Raw genomic sequence first — 17,310 nt, 5'->3', positions numbered from 1 at the left:
TGATGTACAGGAGATTCATTTTGAAATGCATCTTCTGAAAAGTCAATAATATGAACAATTCTCTTCCATCAACTTTCCCCTTTTTTCTTTCAGTACCTGGTCCCATTATCAATTTAACTGCAAGTAACATCACCACAAATTCACTGGTTCTGAGCTGGATGGCACCATCTGGAAATGTAGGGAGCTACAGAGTTGAAGTCAGTGGACCGACTTCTCAGTCTCTGACAGTGAGCACTTCATCAGTTGAGATCACTGGGCTGAGCCCTGGAAGCAATTACTCCCTGCAAGTTGTTGCTGTAGCTGCAGACAATGTTACTGTTGGGGCTCCAGTGTCCATCACAACATTTACAGGTGAGTGCAGCAATTTCAACGTGAGGAATTTTAAATTCACATCCAAATCTCAGTCATTAACTCACTTTCAATAGTGTCGGTTTCTGAAATTCTAAAATGTAATTGTCATGTAATTGTTCTTTGATAGAGATGAATAAGAAAACCATCTGAGGATAGTACCTATTATTTCATATCAATCTTTGCTCTTATCATTTATCTTTCTTCATATTAACTAAATTCATGTTAAATAATGCTTTCGTTAAATATGTCAAGGCTTGTGAAATGTGATTGTCTTAGAAAATGCCTTACGGTTCACGTTGCATTTTTTACAGCCCAGCAACATTATCAATTTTTAAGTAGATATCTTGTGTAGCTTCAAAAAGTTCTCAAATCCTGCATCTGTCAATATATCTTTCTTCTCTCATTTAGTGCCTGGTCCCATCACCAATTTGACTGCAAGTAACATCACCACAAGTTCCCTGCTTCTGAGCTGGACAGCTCTATCTGGAAATGTAGGGAGCTACAGAGTTGAAGTCAGTGGACCAACTGCTCAGTCTCTGACTGTGAACACATCATCAGTTGAGATCACTGGGCTGACCCCTGGAAGCAATTACTCCTTACAAGTTATTGTTGTATCTGCAAACAATGTTACTGTTGGGGCTCCAGTGTCCGTCAGAACATTTACAGGTGAGTTCAGGATGTTTAAAGTGAAGAATGTTAAATCACATCCAAAGTTCAGTCATTCATTTTAAGTAATATTAGCCACCTGGATTCAGAGAAATCATTTTAATGTTGTTAATGTACTCCATACCTGTAGAAATGCATAAGAGAAGAGTTTGAGAAAAAGCCTTATTATCTGATTTAATTTTGCTGTTATATCTTGATTGATGTTAAATAATGCTTTAAGCTTAACTTAGCAGTTTATACTGTACACTCAAACAACATAAGCATGTTTTTGCAGATAACTTCTGTTAAATTTAAATTTCCATCAGTCGTTGTCCTTCAATTTATCATCCTTATTTTCAGCACAGAGAAAAAAACAACAACAGCTTTAACTACAACCACAACACCAACCACAACTCAAGCAAAAACGCCACCCGCACCATCTACAATCACTCCTGTGAGAAGTACAACAGTGCCAACTATAACCAAAACAACTTTGTTTTAAAAAAAGTTAACCAATATCTCGACAAGTTCACTGATGTACAGGAGATTCATTTTGAAATGCATCTTCTGAAAAGTCAATAATATGAACAATTCTCTTCCATCAACTTTCCCCTTTTTTCTTTCAGTACCTGGTCCCATTATCAATTTAACTGCAAGTAACATCACCACAAATTCACTGGTTCTGAGCTGGATGGCACCATCTGGAAATGTAGGGAGCTACAGAGTTGAAGTCAGTGGACCGACTGCTCAGTCTCTGACACTGAGCACTTCATCAGTTGAGATCACTGGGCTGAGCCCTGGAAGCAATTACTCCCTGCAAGTTGTTGCTGTAGCTGCAGACAATGTTACTGTTGGGGCTCCAGTGTCCATCACAACATTTACAGGTGAGTGCAGGAATTTCAACGTGAGCAATTTTAAATTCACATCCAAATCTCAGTCATTAACTCACTTTCAATAGTGTCGGTTTCTGGAATTCTAAAATGTAATTGTCATGTAATTGTTCTTTGATAGAGATGAATAAGAAAACCATCTGAGGATAGTACCTATTATTTCATATCAATCTTTGCTCTTATCATTTATCTTTCTTCATATTAACTAAATTCATGTTAAATAATGCTTTCGTTAAATATGTCAAGGCTTGTGAAATGTGATTGTCTTAGAAAATGCCTTACGGTTCACGTTGCATTTTTTACAGCCCAGCAACATTATCAATTTTTAAGTAGATATCTTGTGTAGCTTCAAAAAGTTCTCAAATCCTGCATCTGTCAATATATCTTTCTTCTCTCATTTAGTGCCTGGTCCCATCACCAATTTGACTGCAAGTAACATCACCACAACTTCCCTGCTTCTGAGCTGGACAGCTCTATCTGGAAATGTAGGGAGCTACAGAGTTGAAGTCAGTGGACCGACTGCTCAGTCTCTGACTGTGAACACATCATCAGTTGAGATCACTGGGCTGACCCCTGGAAGCAATTACTCCTTACAAGTTATTGTTGTATCTGCAAACAATGTTACTGTTGGGGCTCCAGTGTCCATCAGAACATTTACAGGTGAGTTCAGGAAGTTTAAAGTGAAGAATGTTAAATCACATCCAAAGTTCAGTCATTCATTTTAAGTAATATTAGCCACCTGGATTTGGAGAAATCATTTTAATGTTGTTAATGTACTCCATACCTGTAGAAATGCATAAGAGAAGAGTTTGAGAAAAAGCCTTATTATCTGATTTAATTTTGCTGTTATATCTTGACTGATGTTAAATAATGCTTTAAGCTTAACTTAGCAGTTTATACTGTACACTCAAACAACATAAGCATGTTTTTGCAGATAACTTCTGTTAAATTTAAATTTCCATCAGTCGTTGTCCTTCAATTTATCATGCTTATTTTCATTCAGTTCCTGGTCTCATCACCAATTTGACTGCACGTAACATCACCACAAGTTCCCTGCTTTTGAGCTGGACAGCACCATCTGGAAATGTAGGGAGCTACAGAGTTGAAGTCAGTGGACCGACTTCTCAGTCTCTGACAGTGAGCACTTCATCAGTTGAGATCACTGGGCTGAGCCCTGGAAGCAATTACTCCCTGCAAGTTGTTGCTGTAGCTGCAGACAATGTTACTGTTGGGGCTCCAGTGTCCATCACAACATTTACAGGTGAGTGCAGGAATTTCAACGTGAGGAATTTTAAATTCACATCCAAATCTCAGTCATTAACTCACTTTCAATAGTGTCGGTTTCTGGAATTCTAAAATGTAATTGTCATGTAATTGTTCTTTGATAGAGATGAATAAGAAAACCATCTGAGGATAGTACCTATTATTTCATATCGATCTTTGCTCTTATCATTTATCTTTCTTCATATTAACTAAATTCATGTTAAATAATGCTTTCATTAAATATGTCAACACTTGTGAAATCTGACTGTCTTAGAAAATGCCTTACGATTCACGTTGCATTTTTTACAGCCAAGCAACGTTATCCATTTTTAAGTAGATATCTTGTGTAGCTTCAAAAAGTTCTCAAATCCTGCATCTGTCAATATATCTTTCTTCTCTCATTTAGTGCCTGGTCCCATCACCAATTTGACTGCAAGTAACATCACCACAACTTCCCTGCTTCTGAGCTGGACAGCTCTATCTGGAAATGTAGGGAGCTACAGAGTTGAAGTCAGTGGACCGACTGCTCAGTCTCTGACTGTGAACACATCATCAGTTGAGATCACTGGGCTGACCCCTGGAAGCAATTACTCCTTACAAGTTATTGTTGTATCTGCAAACAATGTTACTGTTGGGGCTCCAGTGTCCATCAGAACATTTACAGGTGAGTTCAGGAAGTTTAAAGTGAAGAATGTTAAATCACATCCAAAGTTCAGTCATTCATTTTAAGTAATATTAGCCACCTGGATTCGGAGAAATCATTTTAATGTTGTTAATGTACTCCATACCTGTAGAAATGCATAAGAGAAGAGTTTGAGAAAAAGCCTTATTATCTGATTTAATTTTGCTGTTATATCTTGACTGATGTTAAATAATGCTTTAAGCTTAACGTAGCAGTTTATACTGTACACTCAAACAACATAAGCATGTTTTTGCAGATAACTTCTGTTAAATTTAAATTTCCATCAGTCGTTGTCCTTCAATTTATCATGCTTATTTTCATTCAGTTCCTGGTCTCATCACCAATTTGACTGCACGTAACATCACCACAAGTTCCCTGCTTTTGAGCTGGACAGCACCATCTGGAAATGTAGGGAGCTACAGAGTTGAAGTCAGTGGACCGACTTCTCAGTCTCTGACAGTGAGCACTTCATCAGTTGAGATCACTGGGCTGAGCCCTGGAAGCAATTACTCCCTGCAAGTTGTTGCTGTAGCTGCAGACAATGTTACTGTTGGGGCTCCAGTGTCCATCACAACATTTACAGGTGAGTGCAGGAATTTCAACGTGAGGAATTTTAAATTCACATCCAAATCTCAGTCATTAACTCACTTTCAATAGTGTCGGTTTCTGGAATTCTAAAATGTAATTGTCATGTAATTGTTCTTTGATAGAGATGAATAAGAAAACCATCTGAGGATAGTACCTATTATTTCATATCGATCTTTGCTCTTATCATTTATCTTTCTTCATATTAACTAAATTCATGTTAAATAATGCTTTCATTAAATATGTCAACACTTGTGAAATCTGACTGTCTTAGAAAATGCCTTACGATTCACGTTGCATTTTTTACAGCCAAGCAACGTTATCCATTTTTAAGTAGATATCTTGTGTAGCTTCAAAAAGTTCTCAAATCCTGCATCTGTCAATATATCTTTCTTCTCTCATTTAGTGCCTGGTCCCATCACCAATTTGACTGCAAGTAACATCACCACAAGTTCCCTGCTTCTGAGCTGGACAGCTCTATCTGGAAATGCAGGGAGCTACAGAGTTGAAGTCAGTGGACCGACTGCTCAGTCTCTGACAGTGAGCACTTCATCAGTTGAGATCTCTGGGCTAATCCCTGGAAGCAATTACTCCCTGCAAGTTGTTGCTGTAGCTGCAGACAATGTTACTGTTGGAGCTCCAGTGTCCATCAGAACATTTACAGGTGAGTTCAGGAAGTTTAAAGTGAAGAATGTTAAATCACATCCAAAGTTCAGTCATTCATTTTAAGTAATATTAGCCACCTGGATTCGGAGAAATCATTTTAATGTTGTTAATGTACTCCATACGTGTAGAAATGCATAAGAGAAGAGTTCGAGAAAAAGCCTTATTATCTGATTTAATTTTGCTGTTATATCTTGACTGATGTTAAATAATGCTTTAAGCTTAACTAAGCAGTTTATACTGTACACACAAACAACATAAGCATGTTGTTGCAGATAACTTTTGTTAAATTTAAATTTCCATCAGTCGTTGTCCTTCAATTTATCATCCTTATTTTCATTCAGTTCCTGGTCTCATCACCAATTTGACTGCACATAACATCACCACAAGTTCCCTGCTTCTGAGTTGGACAGCACCATCTGGAAATGTAGGGAGCTACAGAGTTGAAGTCAGTGGACCGACTGCTCAGACTCTGACTGTGAGCACCTCATCAGTTGAGATCACTGGGCTGAGCCCTGGAAGCAATTACTCCCTGCAAGTTGTTGCTATAGCTGCAGACAATGTTACTGTTGGGGCTCCAGTGTCCATCACAACATTTACAGGTGAGTGCAGGAAGTTCAACGTGACGAATTTTAAATTCACATCCAAATCTAAGTCATTAACTCACTTTCAATAATGTCAGTTTCTGGAATTCTAAAATTTAATTGTCATGTAATTGTTGTTTGATAAAGATGAATAAGAAAACCATCTGAGGATAGTACCTATTATTTCATATCGATCTTTGCTCTTATCATTTATCTTTCTTCATATTAACTAAATTCATGTTAAATAATGCTTTCATTAAATATGTCAACGCTTGTGAAATCTGACTGTCTTAGAAAATGCCTTACGATTCACGTTGCATTTTTTACAGCCAAGCAACGTTATCAATTTTTAAGTAGATATCTTGTGTAGCTTCAAAAAGTTCTCAAATCCTGCATCTGTCTATATATCTTTCTTCTCTCATTTAGTGCCTCGTCCCATCACCAATTTGACTGCAAGAAACATCACCACAAGTTCCCTGCTTCTGAGCTGGACAGCTCTATCTGGAAATGCAGGGAGCTACAGAGTTGAAGTCAGTGGACCGACTGCTCAGTCTCTGACAGTGAGCACTTCATCAGTTGAGATCTCTGGGCTAATCCCTGGAAGCAATTACTCCCTGCAAGTTGTTGCTGTAGCTGCAGACAATGTTACTGTTGGGGCTCCAGTGTCCATCAGAACATTTACAGGTGAGTTCAGGATGTTTAAAGTGAAGAATGTTAAATCACATCCAAAGCTCAGTCATTCATTTTAAGTAATATTAGCCACCTGGATTCGGAGAAATCATTTTAATGTTGTTAATGTACTCCATACCTGTAGAAATGCATAAGAGAAGAGTTTGAGAAAAAGCCTTATTATCTGATTTAATTTTGCTGTTATAACTTGACTGATGTTAAATAATGCTTTAAGCTTAACTTAGCAGTTTATACTGTACACTCAAACAACATAAGCATGTTTTTGCAGATAACTTCTGTTAAATTTAAATTTCCATCAGTCGTTGTCCTTCAATTTATCATCCTTATTTTCAGCACAGAGAAAAAAACAACAATAGCTTTAACTACAACCACAACACCAACCACAACTCAAGCAAAAACGCCACCCGCACCATCTACAATCACTCCTGTGAGAAGTACAACAGTGCCAACTACAACCAAAACAACTTTGTTTTAAAAAAAGTTAACCAATATCTCGACAAGTTCACTGATGTACAGGAGATTCATTTTGAAATGCATCTTCTGAAAAGTCAATAATATGAACAATTCTCTTCCATCAACTTTCCCCTTTTTTCTTTCAGTACCTGGTCCCATTATCAATTTAACTGCAAGTAACATCACCACAAATTCACTGGTTCTGAGCTGGATGGCACCATCTGGAAATGTAGGGAGCTACAGAGTTGAAGTCAGTGGACCGACTGCTCAGTCTCTGACAGTGAGCACTTCATCAGTTGAGATCACTGGGCTGAGCCCTGGAAGCAATTACTCCCTGCAAGTTGTTGCTGTAGCTGCAGACAATGTTACTGTTGGGGCTCCAGTGTCCATCACAACATTTACAGGTGAGTGCAGGAATTTCAACGTGAGCAATTTTAAATTCACATCCAAATCTCAGTCATTAACTCACTTTCAATAGTGTCGGTTTCTGGAATTCTAAAATGTAATTGTCATGTAATTGTTCTTTGATAGAGATGAATAAGAAAACCATCTGAGGATAGTACCTATTATTTCATATCAATCTTTGCTCTTATCATTTATCTTTCTTCATATTAACTAAATTCATGTTAAATAATGCTTTCATTAAATATGTCAAGGCTTGTGAAATGTGATTGTCTTAGAAAATGCCTTACGGTTCACGTTGCATTTTTTACAGCCCAGCAACATTATCAATTTTTAAGTAGATATCTTGTGTAGCTTCAAAAAGTTCTCAAATCCTGCATCTGTCAATATATCTTTCTTCTCTCATTTAGTGCCTGGTCCCATCACCAATTTGACTGCAAGTAACATCACCACAACTTCCCTGCTTCTGAGCTGGACAGCTCTATCTGGAAATGTAGGGAGCTACAGAGTTGAAGTCAGTGGACCGACTGCTCAGTCTCTGACTGTGAACACATCATCAGTTGAGATCACTGGGCTGACCCCTGGAAGCAATTACTCCTTACAAGTTATTGTTGTATCTGCAAACAATGTTACTGTTGGGGCTCCAGTGTCCATCAGAACATTTACAGGTGAGTTCAGGAAGTTTAAAGTGAAGAATGTTAAATCACATCCAAAGGTCAGTCATTCATTTTAAGTAATATTAGCCACCTGGATTCGGAGAAATCATTTTAATGTTGTTAATGTACTCCATACCTGTAGAAATGCATAAGAGAAGAGTTTGAGAAAAAGCCTTATTATCTGATTTAATTTTGCTGTTATATCTTGATTGATGTTAAATAATGCTTTAAGCTTAACTTAGCAGTTTATACTGTACACTCAAACAACATAAGCATGTTTTTGCAGATAACTTCTGTTAAATTTAAATTTCCATCAGTCGTTGTCCTTCAATTTATCATCCTTATTTTCAGCACAGAGAAAAAAACAACAATAGCTTTAACTACAACCACAACACCAACCACAACTCAAGCAAAAACGCCACCCGCACCATCTACAATCACTCCTGTGAGAAGTACAACAGTGCCAACTATAACCAAAACAACTTTGTTTTAAAAAAAGTTAACCAATATCTCGACAAGTTCACTGATGTACAGGAGATTCATTTTGAAATGCATCTTCTGAAAAGTCAATAATATGAACAATTCTCTTCCATCAACTTTCCCCTTTTTTCTTTCAGTACCTGGTCCCATTATCAATTTAACTGCAAGTAACATCACCACAAATTCACTGGTTCTGAGCTGGATGGCACCATCTGGAAATGTAGGGAGCTACAGAGTTGAAGTCAGTGGACCGACTGCTCAGTCTCTGACACTGAGCACTTCATCAGTTGAGATCACTGGGCTGAGCCCTGGAAGCAATTACTCCCTGCAAGTTGTTGCTGTAGCTGCAGACAATGTTACTGTTGGGACTCCAGTGTCCATCACAACATTTACAGGTGAGTGCAGGAATTTCAACGTGAGCAATTTTAAATTCACATCCAAATCTCAGTCATTAACTCACTTTCAATAGTGTCGGTTTCTGGAATTCTAAAATGTAATTGTCATGTAATTGTTCTTTGATAGAGATGAATAAGAAAACCATCTGAGGATAGTACCTATTTTTCATATCAATCTTTGCTCTTATCATTAATCTTTCTTCATATTAACTAAATTCATGTTAAATAATGCTTTCGTTAAATATGTCAACGCTTGTGAAACCTGACTGTCTTAGAAAATGCCTTACGGTTCACGTTGCATTTTTTACAGCCCAGCAACATTATCAATTTTAAGTAGATATCTTGTGTAGCTTCAAAAAGTTCTCAAATCCTGCATCTGTCAATATATCTTTCTTCTCTCATTTAGTGCCTGGTCCCATCACCAATTTGACTGCAAGTAACATCACCACAACTTCCCTGCTTCTGAGCTGGACAGCTCTATCTGGAAATGTAGGGAGCTACAGAGTTGAAGTCAGTGGACCGACTGCTCAGTCTCTGACTGTGAACACATCATCAGTTGAGATCACTGGGCTGACCCCTGGAAGCAATTACTCCTTACAAGTTATTGTTGTATCTGCAAACAATGTTACTGTTGGGGCTCCAGTGTCCATCAGAACATTTACAGGTGAGTTCAGGAAGTTTAAAGTGAAGAATGTTAAATCACATCCAAAGTTCAGTCATTCATTTTAAGTAATATTAGCCACCTGGATTCGGAGAAATCATTTTAATGTTGTTAATGTACTCCATACGTGTAGAAATGCATAAGAGAAGAGTTTGAGAAAAAGCCTTATTATCTGATTTAATTTTGCTGTTATATCTTGATTGATGTTAAATAATGCTTTAAGCTTAACTTAGCAGTTTATACTGTACACTCGAACAACATAAGCATGTTTTTGCAGATAACTTCTGTTAAATTTAAATTTCCATCAGTCGTTGTCCTTCAATTTATCATCCTTATTTTCAGCACAGAGAAAAAAACAACAATAGCTTTAACTACAACCACAACACCAACCACAACTCAAGCAAAAACGCCACCCGCACCATCTACAACCACTCCTGTGAGAAGTACAACAGTGCCAACTATAACCAAAACAACTTTGTTTTAAAAAAAGTTAACCAATATCTCGACAAGTTCACTGATGTACAGGAGATTCATTTTGAAATGCATCTTCTGAAAAGTCAATAATATGAACAATTCTCTTCCATCAACTTTCCCCTTTTTTCTTTCAGTACCTGGTCCCATTATCAATTTAACTGCAAGTAACATCACCACAAATTCACTGGTTCTGAGCTGGATGGCACCATCTGGAAATGTAGGGAGCTACAGAGTTGAAGTCAGTGGACCGACTGCTCAGTCTCTGACAGTGAGCACCTCATCAGTTGAGATCACTGGGCTGAGCCCTGGAAGCAATTACTCCCTGCAAGTTGTTGCCGTAGCTGCAGACCACGTTACTATTGGGGCTCCAGTCTCCATCACAACATTTACAGGTGAGTGCAGGAAGTTCAATGTGACGACTTTTAAATTCACATCCAAATCTCAGTCATTAACTCACTTTCAATAATGTCAGTTTCTGGAATTCTAAAATGTTAATGTCATGTAATTGTTCTTTGATAGAGATGAATAAGAAAATCATATCGATCTTTGCTCTTATCATTTATCTTTCTTCATATTAACTAAATTCATGTTAAATAATGCTTTTGTTAAATATGTCAACACTTGTGAAATCTGACTGTCTTAGAAAATGCCTTACGGTTTACGTTGCATTTTTTACAGCCAAGCAACGTTATCAATTTTTAAGTAGATATCTTGTGTAGCATCAAAAAGTTCTCAAATCCTGCATCTGGCAGTATATCTTTCTTCTCTCATTTAGTGCCTGGTCCCATCACCAATTTGACTGCAAGTAACATCACCACAAGTTCCGTGCTTCTGAGCTGGACAGCACCATCTGGAAATGTAGCGAGCTACAGAGTTGAAGTCAGTGGACCGACTGCTCAGTCTCTGACAGTGAGCACTTCATCAGTTCAGATCACTGGGCTGAGCCCTGGAAGCAATTACTCCCTGCAAGTTGTTGCTGTAGCTGCAAACAATGTTAACGTTGGGGCTCCAGTGTCCATCACAACATTTACAGGTGAGTTCAGGAAGTTTAAAGTGAAGAATGTTAAATCACATCCAAAGTTCAGTCATTCATTTTAAGTAATATTAGCCACCTGCATCCCAAGAAATCATTTTAATGTTTTTAATGTACTACATACCTGTAGAAATGCATAAGAGAAGAGTTTGAGAAAAGCCCTATTATCTGATTTAATTTTGCTGTTATATCTTGACTGATGTTAAATAATGCTTTAAGCTTAACTTAGCAGTTTATACTGTACACTCAAACAACATAACCATTTTTTTGCAGACATCTTCTGTTAAATTTAAATTTTCATCAGTTGTTATCCTTCAATTTATCATCCATTTTTCATTCAGTTCCTGGTCTCATCACCAATTTGACTGCACATAACATCACCACAAGTTCCCTGCTTCTGAGCTGGACAGCACCATCTGGAAATGTAGGGAGCTACAGAGTTGAAGTCAGTGGACCGACTGCTCAGTCTCTGACAGTGAGCACTTCATCTATTGAGATCACTGGGCTGAGCCCTGGAAGCAATTACTCCCTGCAAGTTGTTGCTGTAGCTGCAGACCATGTTACTGTTGGGGCTCCAGTCTCCATCACAACATTTACAGGTGAGTGCAGGAATTTCAACGTGAGGAATTTTAAATTCACATCCAAATCTCAGTCATTAACTCACTTTCAATAATGTCAGTTTCTGGAATTCTAAAATGTTAATGTCATGTAATTGTTCTTTGATAGAGATGAATAAGAAAACCATCTGAGGATAGTACCTATTATTTCATATCGATCTTTGCTCTTATCATTTATCTTTCTTCATATTAACTAAATTAATGTTAAATAATGCTTTCGTTAAATATGTCAACGCTTGTGAAATCTGACTGTCTTAGAAAATGCCTTACGGTTCTTGTGTAGCGTCAAAAAGTTCTCAAATCCTGCATCTGTCAATATATCTTTCTTCTATCATTTAGTGCCTGGTCCCATCACCAATTTGACTGCAAGTAACATCACCACAAGTTCCCTGCTTCTGAGCTGGACAGCTCCATCTGGAAATGCAAGGAGCTACAGAGTTGAAGTCAGTGGACCGACTACTCAGTCTCTGACTGTGAACACATCATCAGTTCAGATCACTGGGCTGACCCCTGGAAGCAATTACTCCCTACAAGTTATTGTTGTAGCTGCAAACAATGTAAATGTTGGGGCACCAGTGTCCATCAGAACATTTACAGGTGAGTGCAGTACTGTACGTCGGAAATGAAGAACTTTAATTCAGGTCCTAAGCTAAATCACATTTTAAGTATTCAATCAAACAAATTATTTGGCATCATTGAAGTATTTTATCTGTTAAATCTAAACAGAAATAGGTCAGAGAGGTATCTGAGTTAATCGCATATTCAATTGAAACTCGTTTTCATATTCCATCTTCATTTTTCTTCAGTAATATTCTATCATATGAAAGTTTAGAAGAATATCACAGATTTTATTAAGCTTTGACTTTTGTCTTACATCAATACCTTGCATGTTTTCAAGCAGGTTAAAGGTTAAGAACACAATTTCTAATATTCTGAATGATATCTTCTGAAAAGTCAATAACATGAACAATTTTGTCCAAAAATATTGCCCCTTTCTCTTATTCAGTGCCTGGTTCCATCACCAATTTGACTGCAAGTAATATTACCACAAGTTCCCTGCTTCTGAGCTGGACGGCACCATCTGGAAATGTAGGGAGCTACAGAGTTCAAGTCAATGGACCGACTGCTCAGACTCTGACTGTGAGCACTTCATCAGTTCAGATCACTGGGCTGAGCCCTGGAAGCAATTACTCCCTGCAAGTTGTTGCTGTAGCTGCAGACAATGTTACTGTTGGGGCTCTTGTTTCAGTCACAGTATTAACAAGTAAGTGGCATTACGTAGTCTTTATAACTCTTTTTTTATATATTGTGTACATATTACAAAACCATGAAATGGTTTTCTGATAAAGGAGAAAGAAATACAACTACACATTTTCTGCCAAAGTGCAGGTTAATATTAGCATGCATGTGAACCATTGTTTTGTGATTTTGAAGTACAACCAAATAAACAATAAAATTGTTGGTCATTCATAAGAAAGCAGGAATGAAGGCTAATTAAACCAGCCGTAATGACAGAAATCATTTGACCACTTGAACACCAGCAATAGTACAATAGTACTTCTTTCCATAAGAACAATCTCAGCAAATGAGTGGAACTAAGCAGGATTTAAAGCCATCTTGTTCTCCTCCCAATGTAGATAAGTATCCTGCCTCAATCTCGGACAGTAACTTGGGAATCATCATTGATCAGGACTATTTGTGGGGCTGCACAGCCTCTTTCTTCTTTTTATCATCATCCGGCACAGAGGAGTCAGTTTATCTTCACAGTATGCTAAAATCATAACTGGCAAAAGATATCTAGGTAGCCAAGTGTTTATGACAGTGAGGATTAATGATGCTCTAAGCAAATTTCTTGTCCCAGGGCAGTTGGAGAGGGATAGATACTGTATGCTACATTATTATATTTGTCATTGCATCTTTACTGTTTGGATGATTAAATCTTTTAATTTGTTTTACCCCTGATTTATGTTTACAGGATTTCCAGTTACAGCAAGACTACAGCTGTTTGTCCAGAGTTCCACCCAAATTAATTATAGTGAACAAAAAGTCTTCCTACAGGAGGTAGGTTCACAGTATTCAGATTTCCTCTTTGTTTCTTACTGGGATGTTATCCAGTCCTGTTTATGAACATAAGAAAGGTTACAAACAAAAGGAGCACATTCAGCTCATCTAGATCATTGGGTTGATTGATTTCAGGATCTCATCCAGCCATTTTCCGACAAATGCAAGGGTATGAGTTCCAATAAAAAAAGGCTGGGCCGTTTTTTATCCACACTCCCACAACCCTCTGTGCAAAAAGTGCAAATACTAGTGCTGCAACCCTTTTTAAGAACAGAGGCAGTGATAACAAATGCGTCCACAATACAGTATCTCAAAACATAACCTTGAGATATTCAACATATTACAATAGGTACTGTAAGTAATATAGTTTCAAAAACAATCCTAAATTACATTAATGACTCGCAGAGAGGGGCTAAAAGCTGTTAAATCTGGTGATGAGATTTGATGCCTGTTAAGACACAGATAGCACTGAGCTGAAGTTTTGTATTTTTGTGACAGTATTACTTCAAACCATAGAAAGCAGAGCATTTAAATCTTCAGTACAAGTGACAAAGTTATGCATCAACATTGCCTTGAACTAGCTTCATTAGTTCAATTTAAAATTCTTTTCACAGAACTTTCTAGCTTTTGTTTTTACAGTGACTTGCTTACTATTATATTTATTTAGTGGTTCACAAAAAGGAAATACATAAAATGTTATGTAAATATAGAATGCTATATAGCAATGTTATGTTACAAAACAAACAACACTGTCTCACATAAAACCAAAATATTTTCTCAGTTCCAGTAAACACACATTTTATGTTAAATACATTGATTTTAGTTAAAACAGCTTCATGACAACCTCACTAATGTATGTTATTAAAATGTTTTGCAGCTTAACACGATCATTCAGAAATATGTGGACGCCCTGAAGTTTAACATAGCTGTCAAAGGAATTAGAAGAAAGAATTAAGATCACAACTTAAAATATTCTGAAGGAGGAAATGCAAGGTATTTCAGACTATTATAATATAGTAAGCTAAAACATATAATATTCACCTCTTATCTCTTAAAATTCTGGTTTCAGATTTTTTATGTTGCTGCTGTTGGACAGAATAATTAAATGTGATGTTAGAATAACCCTTCTACAGATTGTTTTGAATCGCTGTGTCACAATAAAAGCATTGCAAAACAGTGTAAGTGATAGACTTAAGTGTTTAATGTTTTAGTGTTTAGTTGGTATCAGGATTGAATTCATCATAGAAAGATTTTTTAATAATGGAAAAGCTTAAAAATGTTTATACTGTACCATTTTCGAAAATACAGTTTTGTATAGTTTAATATAATCTGTTTGCCTGGTTCTTTTGTTTGTTTCCTGGTATACTATCTCGTGTTGCTACAGAAACGCTGGACTCCGTAAACTATCGGTAATGCACACCTCACCCATACAGTATACACTGTATGTCATACGTTGTGCTTGTTTAAAACAATGTTAACCTCAAATTTTTATAATACAACATTACCATTCCAATTTAAAGAAGCTATTCAGAGACAACAGGTTGGCTACCGAGATCAGAATTTTTTTCTCATTTTCACAGTCCTCCGCCAAACCAACCTGTAATTCTGCTTTTTGTTTTGTCCCATCGTCACAGACATGGTTTAGTCAGAATCAGCTTGCAAACCACATTTGAATAACAAAAGGGACACATTTTTTCTCTAATTTAAATATATATTTAAGTTGTGAATCAAATATGTAAAAAAAAAATCCAGTATTTTTAAATGAATTTGTTTTTGCTGAATGAGTTGTAATTTCTTAGATTGTGAATATATTTAAGCTTTATTTTTCCTTAATTTATCATCCATGACCACTCTAGTGATGGAAATAAGCTTTTAGATAATGCATGTTTTCACAATGCATCTAATATCATGCTTTATTTTTATATTATATCAATATGTGACCTTTCCCTGTTGAATAAATAAAGACAACATATTTACGTTCTGTTTTGAACATATTGTTCTGTATCTATTTTGGTCTGAATTTGCACATTCCCTGCATGTCATAGTAGCCTCTTTTCATATGTGAGATCTAAATATTCCATCTCTATTGAACAAGAGAGAGCACAAATTGAATACCTTTATTCCACAATTAAATAAGTATTTGAACATGTCATTATCCTCTTGTTTAATGCCCAAACCATTGTTAATTGCTCCTAGTTTAAAAACACGTTTGTTTTCATTTCTTAATCGGAGCTCACTGAGTACGGTTTTAATCAGATATCACTAGTCTTATCAGAATGATTATCACAGTACGGTGGTAATTTTCCTTAATTGCCTCACCGAGACAACAATAAAAACAGTGGATATACTGTACATACTGTGTACATAAAACAATTAGTGGCTTGTTCAGATGCAGAGTCCCCGGTGTCAGTATCCTCTCCTGGGTTCCTTTTTATGCCCTCTCAAGTTCTTGACTTCGCAGGGGACATAGACTTTAACTGCTCCTGCAGGAAATGACTATCCAAATATGGCCAGGTTTCCTGATGCATTGTTCTTGACACCCGACCTGATTTAGGATTTTAGAGAGAGTCCAAAAAAATGAAAGTGGAAACAAATAGACCACTTAAAATGCCAATACTAGCACGATGCATGTACCAAAGCCTACAGAAGGTGAGACAGGAAGTGGCTTGGACTACCAGAGTGCAGTATCTAATTAGACTAGGTCTCCGGGCTTGAAGGTGGGACCTCTGCAAATCATGTCATAGTGCCGCTTTTGCCAGATCCCCGCCAGTGTAAAGCTGTATATCTGCTGCAGGTCCCAGGCATAGTCCAAGCTGGCTGGTGGCGCAGGGTCGTCCCCGGGCGGTGACCCGAAGGCCAGGTCTATTGTAGTGTGGATCTCCCTCCCCAGCATCAGGGACACCGGGGTGCACCCAGAGGACTCCTGGACAATAGTCCGGTAGGCCCAGAGCACTAGGGGAAGGTGGCAGTCCTAGTCACGTTGGTGCCGGGAGACCAGGTGGCCAGTGTTTGGTTGAATCACTCAACCAATCAATCCCTCTGGGGGTGCAGGGGGGTGGTCTGCATCTTTTTAACCCCCAGTCTCTGGCACACCCTGGCGAAAACCTGGGACTCAAAGTTGCAGCCCTGGTCCCTGTGCAGCTCCTCAGGGACACCCAGCCTGACAAATATCCTAGGAGGGCATCAACCACAGTGGAGGCGCTTTGGTCCGGCAAGGTATAGGCCTCTGACCACTTCATAAAATAGTCCATGGCCACCAGGATGGATGTTTCCGGCATTGGTGCATGGGAAAGGGCCCATGATGTCTTCCTACTCGCTCCATGGGGGCCCCCACCTGGTGTTGCTGTAGGGGAGCCTGGGAATGGTCTGGCAGGCCCTTCTCTGCCAGGCACACCACGCAGGTCCTACTGTACAGTACCATTCCACGTCCCAGTGGCACTGCCCCCAGTAGAAATGGCCCCGGAGTCACCGTAGAGTCTTGGCTGAGCCGAAGTGCCCCACTCCCAGCTGCCCATGCACAGCCTGGAGCACAGCCTCGTGGAGCGGCAGCAGCACGACCAACTGCCACCAGACTTCACTGCTGGAGGGCACCCACCAACCCCAGTGCAACAACAAGTCCTTGACCTCCAAAGTGTGCCACAAGGAGCAGAGGGCCTTGACGGCCTTGGGGTGAGGGGCGAGGTCCTCCTGCATGGGCCGGGTCCCCGCCGTCTTCCAGCAAAGTA

The 17,310-nt window shown here is 38.3% G+C and overlaps 1 protein-coding gene across 1 annotated transcript in view; it reads left to right on the top strand.

Moving 5' to 3' along the window:
• Positions 1 to 15,566, top strand: part of LOC148836893 (tenascin-X-like) — a 34,485-nt gene extending 18,919 nt beyond the window's left edge. Inside the window, 21 exon segments of the mRNA XM_088914211.1 lie at positions 94 to 351; positions 760 to 1,017; positions 1,623 to 1,880; positions 2,289 to 2,546; positions 2,890 to 3,147; positions 3,556 to 3,813; positions 4,157 to 4,414; positions 4,823 to 5,080; positions 5,424 to 5,681; positions 6,090 to 6,347; positions 6,953 to 7,210; positions 7,619 to 7,876; positions 8,482 to 8,739; positions 9,146 to 9,403; positions 10,009 to 10,266; positions 10,650 to 10,907; positions 11,249 to 11,506; positions 11,864 to 12,121; positions 12,531 to 12,788; positions 13,500 to 13,585; positions 14,463 to 15,566. Of these exon segments, the coding sequence (XP_088770337.1) occupies positions 94 to 351; positions 760 to 1,017; positions 1,623 to 1,880; positions 2,289 to 2,546; positions 2,890 to 3,147; positions 3,556 to 3,813; positions 4,157 to 4,414; positions 4,823 to 5,080; positions 5,424 to 5,681; positions 6,090 to 6,347; positions 6,953 to 7,210; positions 7,619 to 7,876; positions 8,482 to 8,739; positions 9,146 to 9,403; positions 10,009 to 10,266; positions 10,650 to 10,907; positions 11,249 to 11,506; positions 11,864 to 12,121; positions 12,531 to 12,788; positions 13,500 to 13,585; positions 14,463 to 14,540 (5,066 nt within the window). The 3' untranslated portion in view covers positions 14,541 to 15,566.
• Positions 15,567 to 17,310: the final 1,744 nt, after the last annotated feature.

The sequence above is a fragment of the Atractosteus spatula genome, chromosome 4 (assembly GCF_055471065.1).
Source record: "Atractosteus spatula isolate fAtrSpa1 chromosome 4, fAtrSpa1.hap1, whole genome shotgun sequence".
In the NCBI taxonomy this organism is placed as follows: domain Eukaryota; kingdom Metazoa; phylum Chordata; class Actinopteri; order Semionotiformes; family Lepisosteidae; genus Atractosteus; species Atractosteus spatula.
The sequence above is the reverse complement of the archived record's forward strand: the minus strand, read 5'-3'. Positions and strand labels throughout refer to the sequence as shown.